Source organism: Mustela nigripes, chromosome 8 (genome assembly GCF_022355385.1).
Source record: "Mustela nigripes isolate SB6536 chromosome 8, MUSNIG.SB6536, whole genome shotgun sequence".
Taxonomy (NCBI): domain Eukaryota; kingdom Metazoa; phylum Chordata; class Mammalia; order Carnivora; family Mustelidae; genus Mustela; species Mustela nigripes.
Window position 1 is genome coordinate 13,326,980 of NC_081564.1, and position 14,951 is coordinate 13,341,930.

Below are 14,951 nucleotides of genomic sequence, written 5' to 3' on the forward strand. Positions count from 1 at the left end.
TGTGACATCTCGCTTATAGCCTCCTGGCCCAAACAGCTTGATTTTGGGCCGACTTGGGTGGGGGAAAACAGAAGCATATGAGGCTTTTTTTTTTTTTAACTCGATTATCCCTTAAAACAAACCAACGACTTACAAAGCTGGAGATGGTAGTAAGCCTGAAAATAGGTCATGCTCCAGAGTGTGCTTCCAAAGAGAGAGAGATACCTACATACAACTTGATCCTTTTTGTGCTAATTCACGACTGATTTTAATACAAGGTTCTCGTCCCTAAACCTGTTTGAAACAGTCTCTTCTAAGTCACTCAGCATAGAGTCAGAGGCCCTTTCCAGAGGTGAGTGGGGGTTATTCCGGGACTTTGGTCCAAGTTAGCATCAGAACATTTGCAAAGGACCTTGCTTTTTATGTACCATGGTGTAGGGAGTAATTTTTGTTATTTGCTCTTTCACGGTTTGTTGCTGAAGGAAATTTCCAAGGGTTCTTAGTCACTTCTCTTCCATGTTACTGAAGTCATCCCTTTCCACAGGGCAGAAATGGGAAGTAAGGATGTGTATTTCAAACACAAGGTCCCTCTCTGTATCAGAGATCCCTATGCTCCTGAATGCTGCATATAACAAATTATTCAAAGGGTTTAATTTCCCAACCCATTTCTTTAATGTTGGAGGATCTAAGAGAGTACATGAGACCTTGGGGGCTTCCTGCTGCTGATAACTCCATCAGAGGTCTGACATCCACGCAGAAAGCATGCATACTAAATGTGTAGGTGTTTGAAGCTGGGCCGGAGAAGGAAGAGTAACGGGAAAGTATGAGATACTGGTTGCCTTGTGCACCTCGTCGTTAATATAGCAGCCTTGCAATGGTCTTGAGGACACCTGGGTAGCCATTCAGCATGCTGACTTTAGAGTTGGAGAACCGAGTCTATGTGACCTTGATAAAGTCACTTGCATTATCTACTTGTCACTTTTCATATTTAAAACATCGATGATGGGGGCGCCTGGGTGGTCAGTCAGTTGAGCGACTGACTCTTGATTTCAGCTCAGGCCATGATTGTGGGATCAATGTGGGATCACCCCCACATTGGGCTCTAAACTCAGTGGAGATTCTGCTTGAGATTCTCTCTCTCCCTCTCCTTCTGTCCCTCCCTGCCTAAAATAAATAAATAGATCTTTAGTGGGGCAGGGTGGGGGGGACCAAAACCAAAACTTCGATGATAATAGTCCCAACTTCCTGGGCTGGTTAAGAGTTCTGGGAGATTCCTCAGAGAGAGACACAAAGCAGGGCTCGGCACACAGAAAACACTAGAGAAATGTCAGCAATGTGTAGAGATACCCTTCTTGTTCTGTGTAAGGAGATGGGCTCGGAGGACCTGTATGACTGGCCTGCGGTCACACAGCTGGTGTGCGACGGGACAGGGGTCAGAACCCAGGCCTGTTCAGCTCGCAAGCCCACTGACTGTACTAAAGAATCAAGATTTCAAAAGCTCAACATGGGCTGTAACCGGGATGTGAAAAAAGATGCCATTCTCTAAGGATCAATGCAAAGGACTTCATGAAGGCTAAAAATCTTATTTACAGAAGTCGAGGGACAGAGAGACTTGGTTCATTCACTTTGACCACAGCAGCAAGGGTGGAAGCTAAATGGGACAGTGGCATGGCCACCAGGACAAAACCCACGATCTCAGGTGGGATCACTGTGTCCTGCTCAGGTCCAGGGGTAGCTTTAATGGCCCCAGTGCATGTGGTAGCTATGACAGATTCTCTGTGTGCTGTGACTGGGTCTGAGAATGACACTGGCAGCAGGACAAGAGTGCGTCCTTTTACTAAGGTGAAAGGCTTGGGAAACCCGGTCTTAGGAAGCACAATTTGAAGAAATCAAAACCCAGGAAAGACTGGTCCTTGTCCTTGGCTATCAGCAGGTCTCTCATTTGGAAGAACGGAGTTTGTTTTGGGTGTCACCTGAGGATAACTGAGATCAATGCAGAGAGCTAGGAAGATGCCCTTTGGTTAGAGCAACAGCAAAATCATGTCTAACAATTAGGACTCTGAAACACAGAGTGGGCTGCCTGGTAAGGTAATGAACCTCCTGTCATCCCAAAGGAATTTAAGCAGCATCTGGGTAGCCAGTTTTCGGGACTCTAGAGAAGAATTACCCACAAGGAGGAAATGTTCTCTGGCTAGGATGTTCTGGTACAATGAACATTAGCAGTTCGACAAGGGTGTGGTCTAGATTAAAAATTCCTCATACAACCTTTCTTTTTCTGCTTTCCACGACGATCTGTCCTTTCTTGGTCCCTCTAGGGGGCTTGGCAAAGGGAAGGTGGGAAAACCTTGGTGCAACAAAGCAGCAGGGGCATCTCAGTGGTACTGGGGATGGTCATGGGAAGCCAGGCCTCTGAGTCAACCAGGGCTCCTCCCCGCAGGTGGGTGGGGGGCATCTGGAGCACAGATGGGAAACCCTGAGCCAAGCAAGGTGTTCCTACCTGGATTTAGGGCTCTGAAGGTTCTGACGGCTGAGGAGTCGAGCAGCCGAGACCCGCTTTTTGTGGACATTGGATAGACCTGCGGTGAGAACAATGACAGTCTCCCTGAGATGGGGTTAAAGCATGGCCAGTACAAAGCCTCCAGCTTCTCCTGACCCTCTCTTCACACTTGCACTGTCCTCTGGAGTGAGGCGAAGAGATGAAATAGAAGAAGTTGGGTGGGTTGGGGGAGGGCTGCGGATAATGGAGAAGAGAAGGCAAATCTAGTTGAGCCTAGCAGAGAAGAACAGTTTCAGGGTAATGGCGCCACGCTGCTGGAGGGAGAAACATCCAGGCGCAGGTCGGCTGGGTGTGGGGCACTGGCCATGTATTTATTTTCAGAGGACTGCCCTGAAGAGAGATGGAAGCCATGACACCCAGCTTCTTGTGGCACCTTTTGGGTGGGGGTGAGGGCTCCTTTCTCCCCCAACCCACATGCATGGCGGGCCCTGCATGCCCCCCAGAGGTTGCGGAGAGGTACCTTGTGTAAGTTCTGGAGCTTCGGCCACGTAGGTGAGGCGGAACTTGTTCCTCTTCCAGCTGCGGTCGTTGCTGATGAGGGAGTTGTTGGCCTTCTCGATGTTGACATCGTCTCCCACACAAAACACATCACAGGCTGCCTGTGGCATATGCAGGGCTCTCGGTGACCTCCTAGGCATGGCCTGTATTCATCCATCCGTCCGTCCATCCATCCATCCATCCATCCACCCAACCATCCATCCATCCACCCACCCATCCATCCATCCATCCACCCATCCATCCATCCACCCAACCACCCATCCGTCCATCCGTCCATCTATCTGTCCATCCATCCACCCATCCATCCATCCATCCACCCAACCACCCATCTGTCCATCCATCCATCTACCCATCCACCCATCCATCCATCCATCCGTCCACCCATCCATCCATTCATCCCTCTATCCCTCCATTCCTCCACCTACCTACCCTCCTTCCCTTCTCCTCTCCCTTACTTCCCCCCTTTCCCTTTCTTATTTCCTTCTATCCATCAATCCATCCATCCGTCTTTCCTTCCCTCCTTCCTTCCATCTGTCCATCCAACCTTCCATTCTTCCATCTATACCTTCCCTTCCCTTTCCTTCCTTCCTTCCTTCAATCCACTCACCCGCCCAACCACCCATCCATCCATCCCACCACGGACCGGCCAGCCATCAGTCTATCCACTAATCCATCCTATATGTTTTGAATGCTGTTGATATGCTGGCTAGATCAGCTTTACTAATTAATGACTTTAAGATTTAACCTCTAGGGGTGCCTTGGTGGCTCCGTGGGTTGGGCCTCTGCCTTTGGCTCAGGTCATGATCTCCGGGTCCTGGGATCGAGTCCCGCATCAGGGCTCTCTGCTCAGCAGGAAGCCTGCTTTCCCCTGCCCCTCTCTGCCTGCCTCTCTGCCTGCTTGTGATCTCTGTCAAATAAATAAAAATCTTAAAAAAAAAAAGATTTACCCTCTACTTAGTATGTAACTTTTATGTCATTTATTCCTAAAACCAGTATTTGTAGAGGCCTAACATTAAGCAAGAAAATAAACACCTTAGGAGCACCTGAGTGACTTGGTAGATTAAGCCTCTGCCTTTGGCTCAGGTCATGATCTCAGGGTCCTGGGATCAAGTCCAGCATCAGGTTCTGCACTCGGCAGGGAGCCTGCTTCTCCCTCTCCCTGCCCCCCCCACCCTCCATTTGTGTTTTCTCTCTCTCTCAAACAAGTAATAAAGTTGGGGCACCCGGGTGACTCAGTCAGTTAAGCATCTGACTCCAGCTCAGGTCATGATCCCGGGTCCTGGGAGTGGGCCTTGTGCCTGGCTCCTTGCTCAGGAGGGAGTCGGCTTCTCTCTCTCCTCCTGGCCCTCTCCCCAACTTGTGCTCTCTCTCACGTGTGCTCTCTCTTTCAAATAACTAAAAATCTTTAAAAAATAAGTTAAGTCTTTAAAAAAAAGAAAATAGACACCTTAGAACATCCTAGCTATCTTAGTCTAAAGATTTAAACACATTAAAAGCAGAACATATTGAATGTTTGAACATCTCCCTATGAATTTTGCTTTTTTTCTATTCTTTTATTTATTTATTTATTTTTTGGGCCAAGTTCATAAGTTCTCTGACTTTAGTAATCCTAAGAATTACCATTTCAAATTCAGGTTTTTGGGAAAAAAGCCATGGATAATTGTTTTTTTTTAGGGAGACAGAGCACGTGAGCAAGGCGGGGAGAGGCAGAGGGAGGAGGAGAGAGAGAATCTCAAGCAGACTCCATGCTGAGTGCAGAGCCTGATGTGGGGGTCTGTCCCATGACCCTGAGATCATGACCTGAGACAACACCGAGAGTCAGATGCTTACTGACTGACCCACCCAGCTGACCCAGTTCAAGAGGTTTTTAAGGGTAGCTTTAACCACTTTTTGGCTGTGTGTCGATTTTCAGATAATCTAAACATCCATCAGCTGATGGACAAAATACGATATATACATACAACAGAGGATTGTGTGGCCGTAAAAATCAATGAAGTACTGATAAATAATACAATGTGGATGAACCTTAAAAATGTACGAAATGAGCCAGTTTGAAAAGACCACATACTATAGGATTTCGTTCACAGGAAACGTCCAGGAGAGGCAAAGCTACGGAGATAGAAAGTCGGTTAGTGGTTGCCAGGACCGGGAGTTTGGTGGGAGTATGGATGGGGCGGGGGGGAGATAGCTAAAGGGTACAGTAGCTTAGTAACAGGCCCTGCGTCTGGGGTGCTCAAAGTGGCCGATCGAAGTCAAGAACCATAGTGACCTCAAGGTAACAGGAGAAGTTATCACCATTTTCCTTGTCTAGGGAGAAATGCAGAAACAGGCTGATGGACACAGCCTCCCCCCACAGATATCCAGATAGCCCAGGGCCTCAGTTTCCCCCTTTTTTCCCTATGTGCTTCTGCATGTAGGATGGAAAGTGCCAAAGGAGTGACAGGAGGTTGCCTGGTGTCCTTTCTTCTGTGGCGGCTTGAGAATGTGGCTCCACACATTCCGGCATGGAGGAAGGAGCGGGTGGAGGTGGTGGGGTCGGTACTCAAGGCTCTTTGTTTTTTTCCAGGATAGCCAATCACATCATGTCCCCCATGCAGATAGAAGGCCATTGTTCATTATTCTCCTGTGACCTCATATGTCTAGAATCGTGCCATCCAATAGGATGTTCTATCATGATAGGAATGTTCTGTGCTGTCTCCTGGGATGACCACTAGCTTGGGACTACTGAGTATGTGAAATATGCAGCCAAGGAATGGGCTCTTTAAGTAGAATCTATTTAATATAGATACTAAATAGAATTAAAAACTAATTAAAAATGATTAAAATTTTATACATCCATTATGGTGTATAAAATATATAAGTAATTATTTTATGCAAGATAAATATATTTATGCAAATATGCAATATATAATATTTCTGTCATAATATACAGTATTTTATATTATAATTAAACATTTTATTATTTCTATGTATATATATACAGACATTTTTCATGCAATATAAAATTCATCATTTTAAAATGTACTAAAATGTACAATTCCATGGTTTTTAGTGTGTGGAGAGAGAGAGAGAGTGCAACCACCACTGCTATCCAGTTCCGGAACATTCTCGTCCTCCCAGAAGAAGCCCTGTACCCATCAGTAATCATTCCCATTTTCCATTCCTCGAGAGCCCAGGCAACCACAAATCTAATCTCTGTATGCATTTGCCTGTGCTGGACATTTCCTATAAATGGGAGCATAGACCTTCTGTGCCTGTCCTCTTTCACTCTGCAGGTTTGCAAGGCTCATCTGTGGTGTAGCAGGTGTCAATGTTTCATTCTCTTCATGGCTGAATCACATTCCATTACCTAGACATACCATGTTCACTTGTTCATTCATCCTGTTGAATGTGAATTCATGAATACTGACATTTAAATTGCATACGGGTTGGGGCACCTGGATGGCTCAGTGGGTTAAAGCCTCTGCCTTCAGCTTGGGTCGTGATCCCAGTGTTCTGGGATTGAGCCCCGCATTGGGCGCTCTGCTCGGTGGGGAGCCTGCTTCCTCCTCTCTCTCTGCCTGCCTCTCTGCCTACTCTCTGTCAAATAAATAAAATCTTAAAAAAAAAAAAAAAAGCACACAGGGCTAGTGGCTCCCATATTGGTCAGCGAAGATCTAGCACAAGAGGGAGAAGCTTGTCCAAGTAGACAAATCGGAGACCTGAGCTCCAGGATGAGGCATGGCCCCCGGTGTGGCTACCCAACTTTATGTTTTTGGCCTACTTGTCTACCAAATGCAAGGGAGGAATGGATTCTTCCCAGCTCTGAAATCCCAAGACTATAATTTTTTTTTTTATAGATTAAGTCTCTAACCATAATGAAGGGGGTTGGATTCTGGATGGAGAATGTGTGTTTTAAGACCATCTAAACCCATCTGAGTTGTTGACAGCTGTATCCTGGCTGGATACATGAGGGAAATACCAGGGGTTCTCTCAAGTTTCTTCTATTTCTGATGGTGTCGGTACTCTGTCTTTGGAGGTCTTGAGGGTGGGTCGTGAATTCTCCCCTTAGGTCTCCAAGATCTGGGCCGGTGGTTACCTTGAAGACCTTCTTGGCCCAGGTCCTGAAAGCCTCTTCTTGCCCACAGAGCTCATCCCCTTCCCTCATCTTCAGGATTCTCTCTCCTCCCAGCTCCTCCAAGAGGGTGTCCACGGCATGTCCAAAGGCGCAGAAGTGAGGGTAAGCCCGGGAGCCAAGGCCAAACACAGAGAACCTGCCAAGAAGACAACAAAAGGTCCGTGTTAGGGGACTGTGGGGCGTGAGAGGGTACCTGGTATCATGGACACTGTGTCCCCCTCCCCAAATTCATATGTTGAAATCCTAACGCCCCAATTGTGGTTGTATTTGGAGATGGCACCTTTAAGGTGGTACCTGAGGTTAAATGGTGTCATAAGCGGAAGAGATGCTGATAGCACTCTCTCACTCTGACGGTGGAGAAAAGAGAGGCCATGTATGGGCATAGCAAGATGGTGGCCATCTGCAAGCCAGGAAAAGAGGCCTCACCAGAAACCAATCCTACTGGCACCTTGATCTTGGACTGCCAGCCTCTAGAACTGCAAGAAAATAAGTATCTGTTGTTGAAGCCATATACTCTGGTATTTTGGTTATGGCAGCCTGAGCAGACTGAGATATTTGGTTATCTCCAGAAGGACTGTGTTTAGCCCATGGTGATCAGATGTCCCTAAGCCCACCTGGGGAAGGCCATTTTAAAATCTGGGAGCCCCTGGGGCCTCTTCTTATCTCCTTCTAGTTCTCTGTTAGCTTCAACGATCCTCGGGAGAAAATTCCCAGTGGTCCTAAGGAGGATGAATTAGGGATAGTGAAAACCCAGAACCATTGGTTTAACTTCTCATGCATCCCTTTCTAAGCCAGAGAAATTAGTCTACTTTTTTGGGAAGGCTTGAATTCTATCATGGACACAACCAGATGAGTTTTAAGTACAAAGGTAACGAAAATCATAATACAGCAGTCCTCAGGGTCCTATATTAATGAGGAGATCAGAAGGACTTGTCATTAACACATCAAATGTTGTATGTTAACAAACTGGAATTAAAAACAAAAACTTAAAAAAAAACCCTCACATCAAACGTTGGTGGGTAAACAGGTTCTTCTAAAAGGGGATGAAAGGTTTATCCATATGCAGCTCCGCCTCTTGGGATGTCTATGAAATTCATTTGCGTTGTTAGGGCGCCTGGGTGGCTCAGTGGGTTAAAGCCTCTGCCTTTGGCTCAGGTCGTGATTCTGGGGTCTTAGGATCGAGCTCCGCATCGGGATCTCTGCTCGGTGGGGAGCCTGCTTCCTCCTCTCTCTCTGCCTGCCTCTCTGCCTACTGGTGATCTCTGTCAAATAAATAAATAAAAATCTTAAAAAAAAAAAAAAAAGAAATTCATTTGTGTTGCAAACCCTCTTCACCTAGATACCACCAAGAAGGTGGGTGTTTGAATCAGTGGGGGTCCAGTTAATGAGATTTTTCCTCTCTGTTAAGGTGGGCTGCCTTGACTTGAGTATGAGAAGGGAAGGGCTGTGTCTCAGATAGCCGCTCTTGCTAGTTTGCTGTCCTAGAGACACTTTATGTCACACTTACAGGGCTCGGTCCTGGCTGTGGGTCTGGACCTCACCGGGACCGGAGTGACATGTTGGTGAGTGGGACAGGAACACCGCACCCCACTTTTTTCCCGGGCTGGAGTTTTCCGCTGCAGACGATCATCTCGGACAAGCCCAGATGTGGGGCTCTGTAAGTTATTTCATGGGGGCTCTGGGTCTGAATCTCTTTGTTTAGGATGACGGGGTCAATTTGGCTAAAGACTGAAATGGGGCATGTGGGGAAGGAGGAGGGGAAAGGGGCTCCCATTCTCTCTGTCATTGGAGAATGCACTTGAGATGGGTTCAGGCATCTCACAGATCAAGTGAGGGTTAGCAGAGGTTAACATCTGGGAAGGAGCACTTTTGCCCCAAGCCAGGCCCCTTAGCTTCAGCCCAGTGGGGATCAGAAATTCCCAGCATCAGTCATGACTTGTGGTTACGGTACTTGTTCCTCAAACATGCAATATTTATGTTCATGGCATCTGCCATACCGACTTCCAGTGATACTATTGTTTCCTTATTACTGCTGTTTAACTTGCTCTTAATTTGTACTCACTAGCTTATCAAACCCACCTGTGTTCACTAACAGATGGCTCAGGCGATTCATTCATTAGTATATTTCCTGGTACACCTGAAGCCTGCAGCCCAGTTACTTTCTAGGCTCACGTTTCCACCACGATCTTCCTATTATAAACCTCCAAACCAGGAACTAGCAAACTGCTTATACATGGGGCCAGAGAGTAAATATTTTTAGGTCTCTAGGCCAAGAAGCAAAATCAAAGCTATCATGTAGATACTTATGTGACAGACAGAAAACAAATTCCTGCACATTTTTATTGACAATAAAAATTTAAAAACATTTTTATTACACTTACTAAGGATCATGTTTTAGTACTATGTTTACTTATGAGGATTTATCCTCATAAGTATCCCTTCCCCTCATGTTTGAGGGGGAGGGATAGCATTTTGCTTCATTGGGATTCAACGGTAATGTTTCCTATCATCGAGTGAGTTGCAAATGTTCCACTAGAAAAACCATTCCCAGCTCATGGGTTGTGGAAGAGTCCACAATGGCCAGGCTGAACGCACCTGCGGGTTGTAGCCTGCCAATGCCTGCCCTGAGCCGTGATAGATTTAATATGGGAAAAGTGGGTCTGGCCGTCAAAGTACAAAACCGATGTTCAATGTCAAAACTAAAACAATGCACTGATGTCAAACCCTGTGGAATGAATAACACCAAGGGTGAACCCTTGTATAAATTATGCATTTTGTGTACTCATGATGTGTTGGTGTAATTTCACCCATTGTACCAATGTACTACTCAGGATGGAGATGGTAGGGGTGGGGGAGGCTGTTTTTGTTGGCAGCTGGAAGGAAATCGCTATATCTTCCTCTCAGTTTTGCTGGGAACCTAAAGCTGCTCTAAAAAAAATAAAATCTATTAAAAAGGGCACTGCTACAGACAAAAGGTTGATATCCACGATCTATAAAGAACTCCTCAAACTCAACACATACAAAATAGATAATCATGTCAAAAAATGGGCAGAAGACATGAACAGACACTTCTCCAAAGAAGACATACAAATGGCTAACAGACACATGAAAAAATATTCATCATTAGCCATCAGGGAGATTCAAATCAAAACCACATTGAGATACCACCTTACACCAGTTAGAATGGCCAGAATTAAGAAGACAGTAAACAAGTGTTGGAGAGGATGCGGAGAAAGGGGAACCCTCTTACACTGTTGGTGGGGATACGAGTTGGTGCAGTCACTCTGGAAAACAATGTAGAGATTCCTTAAGAAATTAAAAATAGAGCTACCCTATGATCCTACAATTGCACTACTGGGTATTTACTCCAAAGATATAGATGTACTGAAAAGAAGGGCCATCTGTACCCCAATGTTCTTGGCAGCAATGGCCACGATTGTCAAACTGTGGAAAGAGCCAAGATGCCCTTCAACAGATGAATGGATAAGGAAGATGTGGTCCATATATACAATGGAGTATTATGCCTCCATCAGAAAGGACGAATACCCAACTTTTGTATCAGTATGGACGGGACTGGAGGGGATTATGCTGAGTGAAATAAGTCAAGCAGAGAGAGTCAATTATCACATGGTTTCACTTACTTGTGGAGCATAAGGCATAACACAGAGGACATTAGGAGAAGGAAAAGAAAAGTGAATTGGGGGAAATAGGTGGGGGAGACGAACCATGAGAGGCTGTGGACTCTGAGAAACAAACTGAGGTTTTGGAGGCGGGTGGGGGTGTTGGGAGGGCCTGGTGGTGGGTATTAAGGAGGGCACCTATTGCATGGAGCCTTGGGTGTGGTGCAGAAACAATGAATCTTGGAATACTGAAAATAAGAAAAAAAAGGCACCGCTGGACATAAAACTTCAATATCTAGGACCCCTGTGATGGGAATGCATCTACCAAGCATTGCCATGAGCAGGTATGAGAAGCTTCGGTTAGCGAAGTTCAGGAAGATTTGTAACCAGGCCCAGATGTTCGGCTTACATTAGCCTTGTGTTAACTAACATCGGCAAAACCAAGGATGTGACATCCAGTTTTCTTTCTCGTCGAAATGAATTCACAACTGTTGAAAAACAAGATATCTGTCTGTGTCCTACCTAAAATGACTTCTTGGTATGTGACCCCTGTACTTTGGTAAACATGGGGTTGGGTCCATGTTTTTTGCATCTGACCACACGTTAGAGTCACCTGGGAAACTAAGAAAGTAAAAGGCAATACTTGCGCCCAATTCTAGATGAACTACATCAGAATCTCTGAAAATGGGGCTTGGGTATTGGTATATTGCAAGCATCTCCAGATGATTTTGATGTGTGTGCAGGGTTGAGAGCCACTGGCACACGGCAGGGGTGACTTCAGAAGCTTCTATCAGGTGTAAAACATATCACCGGGAAGCGTAGCTCATTGAGTAATTTCTAGGGACTAACAACCTTCAGCACACAGGATGATAGGCTGAGATTTGGGCGATGGAGCTCTGAGAGGTGACCGGAGAGCCCAGCTAGTGTGCTTAAATAGGTCAGGAGGAGTCACTAGACAATGACAATACAACTGGTTATTCAAGAGAAGGTTGGAAATAGAAGGGAGACGCCCTAACAAAGAGCTCACTTTGCAACTGAATCCAGCTCACCAAGATGTCTTCCCTGATACCCTCAATCCTTGCTCACCTCACGTTTGCCAGGGGTCCAGCACTCTCAAAGTTGTCTCTGAGGTCTGGCCCGTCACCCGACGATTTATGGGAGTCAGAATACGAGGAAACGCTATTGAATCGGACCTTGTAGCTCCTGCCAAAACAGAAGAGAGCCTGTGAGTCCTGACTTGGAACCCCTTGTTGAGGTAGACACCCCAAAGGATCTTCAAATGACCAGTCCTGTTTCTAGAACTTTCTCTCGCATGTTGAGACCATAAGTCGTCTTCTTCTTCTTCTTCTTTTTTTTTTTTTTGAGACCATAAGTCTTCTATGGACTCTTCCAGAATGGATCAACTTACCTTCATCCACCATGATGATAGCTAGTCATCTGCACATGATACCACTTGTATTTAAAGGGTTTCTGACCCCACTCAACTCAGGAATCTTGAGAGCAAGATGGTCAAAATGATTTAAAGGGGGAAAAAAAGTCACAAATAGAACAGACCATCCCCTAACCATTAGACCAAACTTCTTGGCTTGCCAAATTGTGATGAGCACACAAACCCTTCCGGGATGCTGCTAAAGGGCAGATTCTGATTCAGCGGATCTGGGCAGGGTGTGAGGTTCTGCATTTCTAAGAAGTACCCAAGAGATGCCCATGTTGTCAGTCCCCAGACCTCAGTCTGAGTAGCCAGAAGCTAAGTCAGTCTGAGCCAGTCAGCTAAGAACTAACTTGTGCTGCCCGCTATGGTAGCTCTGGGTATTTACTGAAACATAAAGTTCAATGGATTCAAAAGAAACACAGTTAAGTATTCTGTTCCTCGCTTGTACTAGTCACGTATTGAGCGTTCAGGAGCCACATGTGGCTAGTGGACGCCATATTGGATAGTACAATTGTAGAACAGTTACACCACCCTAGAAAGTTTTCCTGGATTATGCCAGACAACTCTCATTCAATGTTCTCTCTCATCAAGTTATGGACCTTGGACGTTTCAAGGAGCTGTCACATTTCCCATTTCAAGAAATGTGGAAAACGTTCTAGCACTGGGACATGGCATGAAAAGAGATTGAATCTTTTATTAAACTCTTCTGAAGGGGATTGAAGGGGAAGGAAGATGTCACTGGACGCAGACCTCAGCATGAGAGGCTCAGGAGCCTTGAGACTTCAAAGAAAGATCCAGTCTTCCTGTTCTCCTCCAAAATTGGGAAGTGTTGTTTTCAGGCAAAGAAAAACAACAACAACAACAAACAAAACATAAAACAAAACAAAATCCCGAGACCAGAAAACAAAACAACCCCCCCCAACAAAAGCCCAACACCCAAACCAAAACAAAACGATACCCCGCAAACAAATCCAAGAGCAAAAGACAAAAAAAGACACTGCGTGTTCTGGCAGGCAGGGCTTCTGAGCTGGACGTTCTTCAAAGTTTTCGTTCCAGCATCAGGAAAGTTCTAAATATATGTAAGTGTATTTTCTGCCCTAAAATAGTCTCACATTGAGTCATTTCTGCAAATAAGTCATGCAACATATCAGGGGGTGGCTGTGTTGTTAGTGTGGGAGGGATGGTTAATGCTTGTGGGTTAAAAATAACGGCACATGTATTTGTATGAGGTTTGAGGTTTTTCCAACCACTTTCCTCTTTGTTTTTATCCTTTGATCCTCTCAGCCGCTCCCAGAGATGGCTGGGGCAGAGATGGTTTCTCCCCATTTGGCAGATGAGAAAGACTGAGGCCCAGAGAGGTCAAATGCCTTGCTCAAGGTTGCATGGTGAGTTAGTGGCACAGCCTGGGTTAGGACTCAGGTCTCCCTGAGATGCAGGTGTGTGGCCTTGGATGCTTGGGCATTGGGCACACCCACCCGCATGCATACACGAACACAGGGCACACACGCCCATGTACACAGCACACACACACTCTACCTCTGCTGGCTGTCACGGGCTGCAGCCAGACCACGGACTCCTGGGTCACCTTGGGGGAGGGGAGGCCCTTTACGGGGAAAGAAATGCAAGGGTTCCGGGTACCTAGAGGGGAGAACAGATGGTGCCCTCTCTCTCCCTGAAGGAGGGGTGAGGGGGAGCCTGTGATGGTCACCTGGAAAGGGGAGGGGCAGGGAGAGCAAGGACAAAGATGGCTAAGCAGGAGGGATGCAGCTATCCCTTGGGAATGGAGCGTATGTGAGCTCGGCAACAGGTACTTTGCTAAGGAGAAAACCAGGAGAGGTTTTCTGTGGACCAGGGTCTCTAAACACCAGTCAGCTAAGGCATTTGCTCTGCTCCGTGCTGGAGGAGACGCCGTATCGGGCTCCTTGAAAGAGAGCTCGGCACGCACATGCTTTATGTTCTCTGCTTTATGTGGGACTTACGGCTTTGCAAGGGTACTCGTGATGACAGGCCACCTCATGAAATCTCTTTAGAACCCAACCCTGCATTGGGACGCAATTTCACCACGAACAACCGTGGCTACGGTTTTTTGTTGTTGTTGTTTTCTTTTTGTTTTTTTGTTTGTTTGCCTTAGGAGGTATCTCATCTTCGGAACTCAACCTCTATACTAGCTAGAACTCCACAAGGAGCATCCCATAGAACAGTTCTGGGGAAAGAAACTCATTTCCGCTGATTTCAAATGTATGTTTCCAAAGTGGAGAGATAATAAGAACCAGTGTCCACGGTTCTGAGTTTTCAAAAGATGCCCACATCTATTTTCTCTCTGGGTTCTTACAAGTTAAGAAGTTAGGGCAGGTATAACAAGTCCTATTTGATGGAAAAAGAAACTGAGGCATGGGGCAGTAAAGTCACCCAAGGAGCCAGAACATGAGCCCCTAGTGATCCCCAGACACCCACCAGCTAACATTGCTCACAAGGGGACCTTAAGTCACAAAAACCAGCCCACACTCAAATGTGAACCCCAGATGCCAAAAGACAATCTTCAGTTACCCACCCAAGTATGTGACGTGACCCTGGAGGGTCATTCACTTACTTCCTTTCCTCGTGCACAGAGTTGGGGTGCCTCATTTCCATCAAAGCACAGCCGAATTTCTGGAAGCCAAAAGAGATGACTGAAACATGGAGTGGGACTTAGAAACCTGGAACAGGGTTGGGCATCCGGGGTCCTGGCTGACACATCAGGCACATGCC

The 14,951-nt window shown here is 46.2% G+C and overlaps 1 protein-coding gene across 5 annotated transcripts in view; it reads right to left on the reverse strand.

The window, feature by feature from the left end:
- The window catches only part of NOS1 (nitric oxide synthase 1), a 106,754-nt gene that overhangs the window by 16,132 nt on the left and 75,671 nt on the right, over positions 1-14,951 (reverse strand). For 4 of the 5 annotated variants that reach the window (XM_059408519.1, XM_059408523.1, XM_059408521.1 and 1 more), the window contains exons 16-20: positions 14,794-14,852; positions 11,858-11,974; positions 7,113-7,287; positions 2,997-3,135; positions 2,477-2,555 (exon numbers count right to left, since the gene is read on the reverse strand). In XM_059408519.1, coding sequence (XP_059264502.1) covers positions 2,477-2,555; positions 2,997-3,135; positions 7,113-7,287; positions 11,858-11,974; positions 14,794-14,852 — 569 coding nt within the window. Of the gene's footprint in view, positions 1-2,476; positions 2,556-2,996; positions 3,136-7,112; positions 7,288-11,857; positions 11,975-13,739; positions 13,842-14,793; positions 14,853-14,951 lie in introns of all 5 variants that reach the window. The other variant, XM_059408524.1, reaches the window with a different exon arrangement.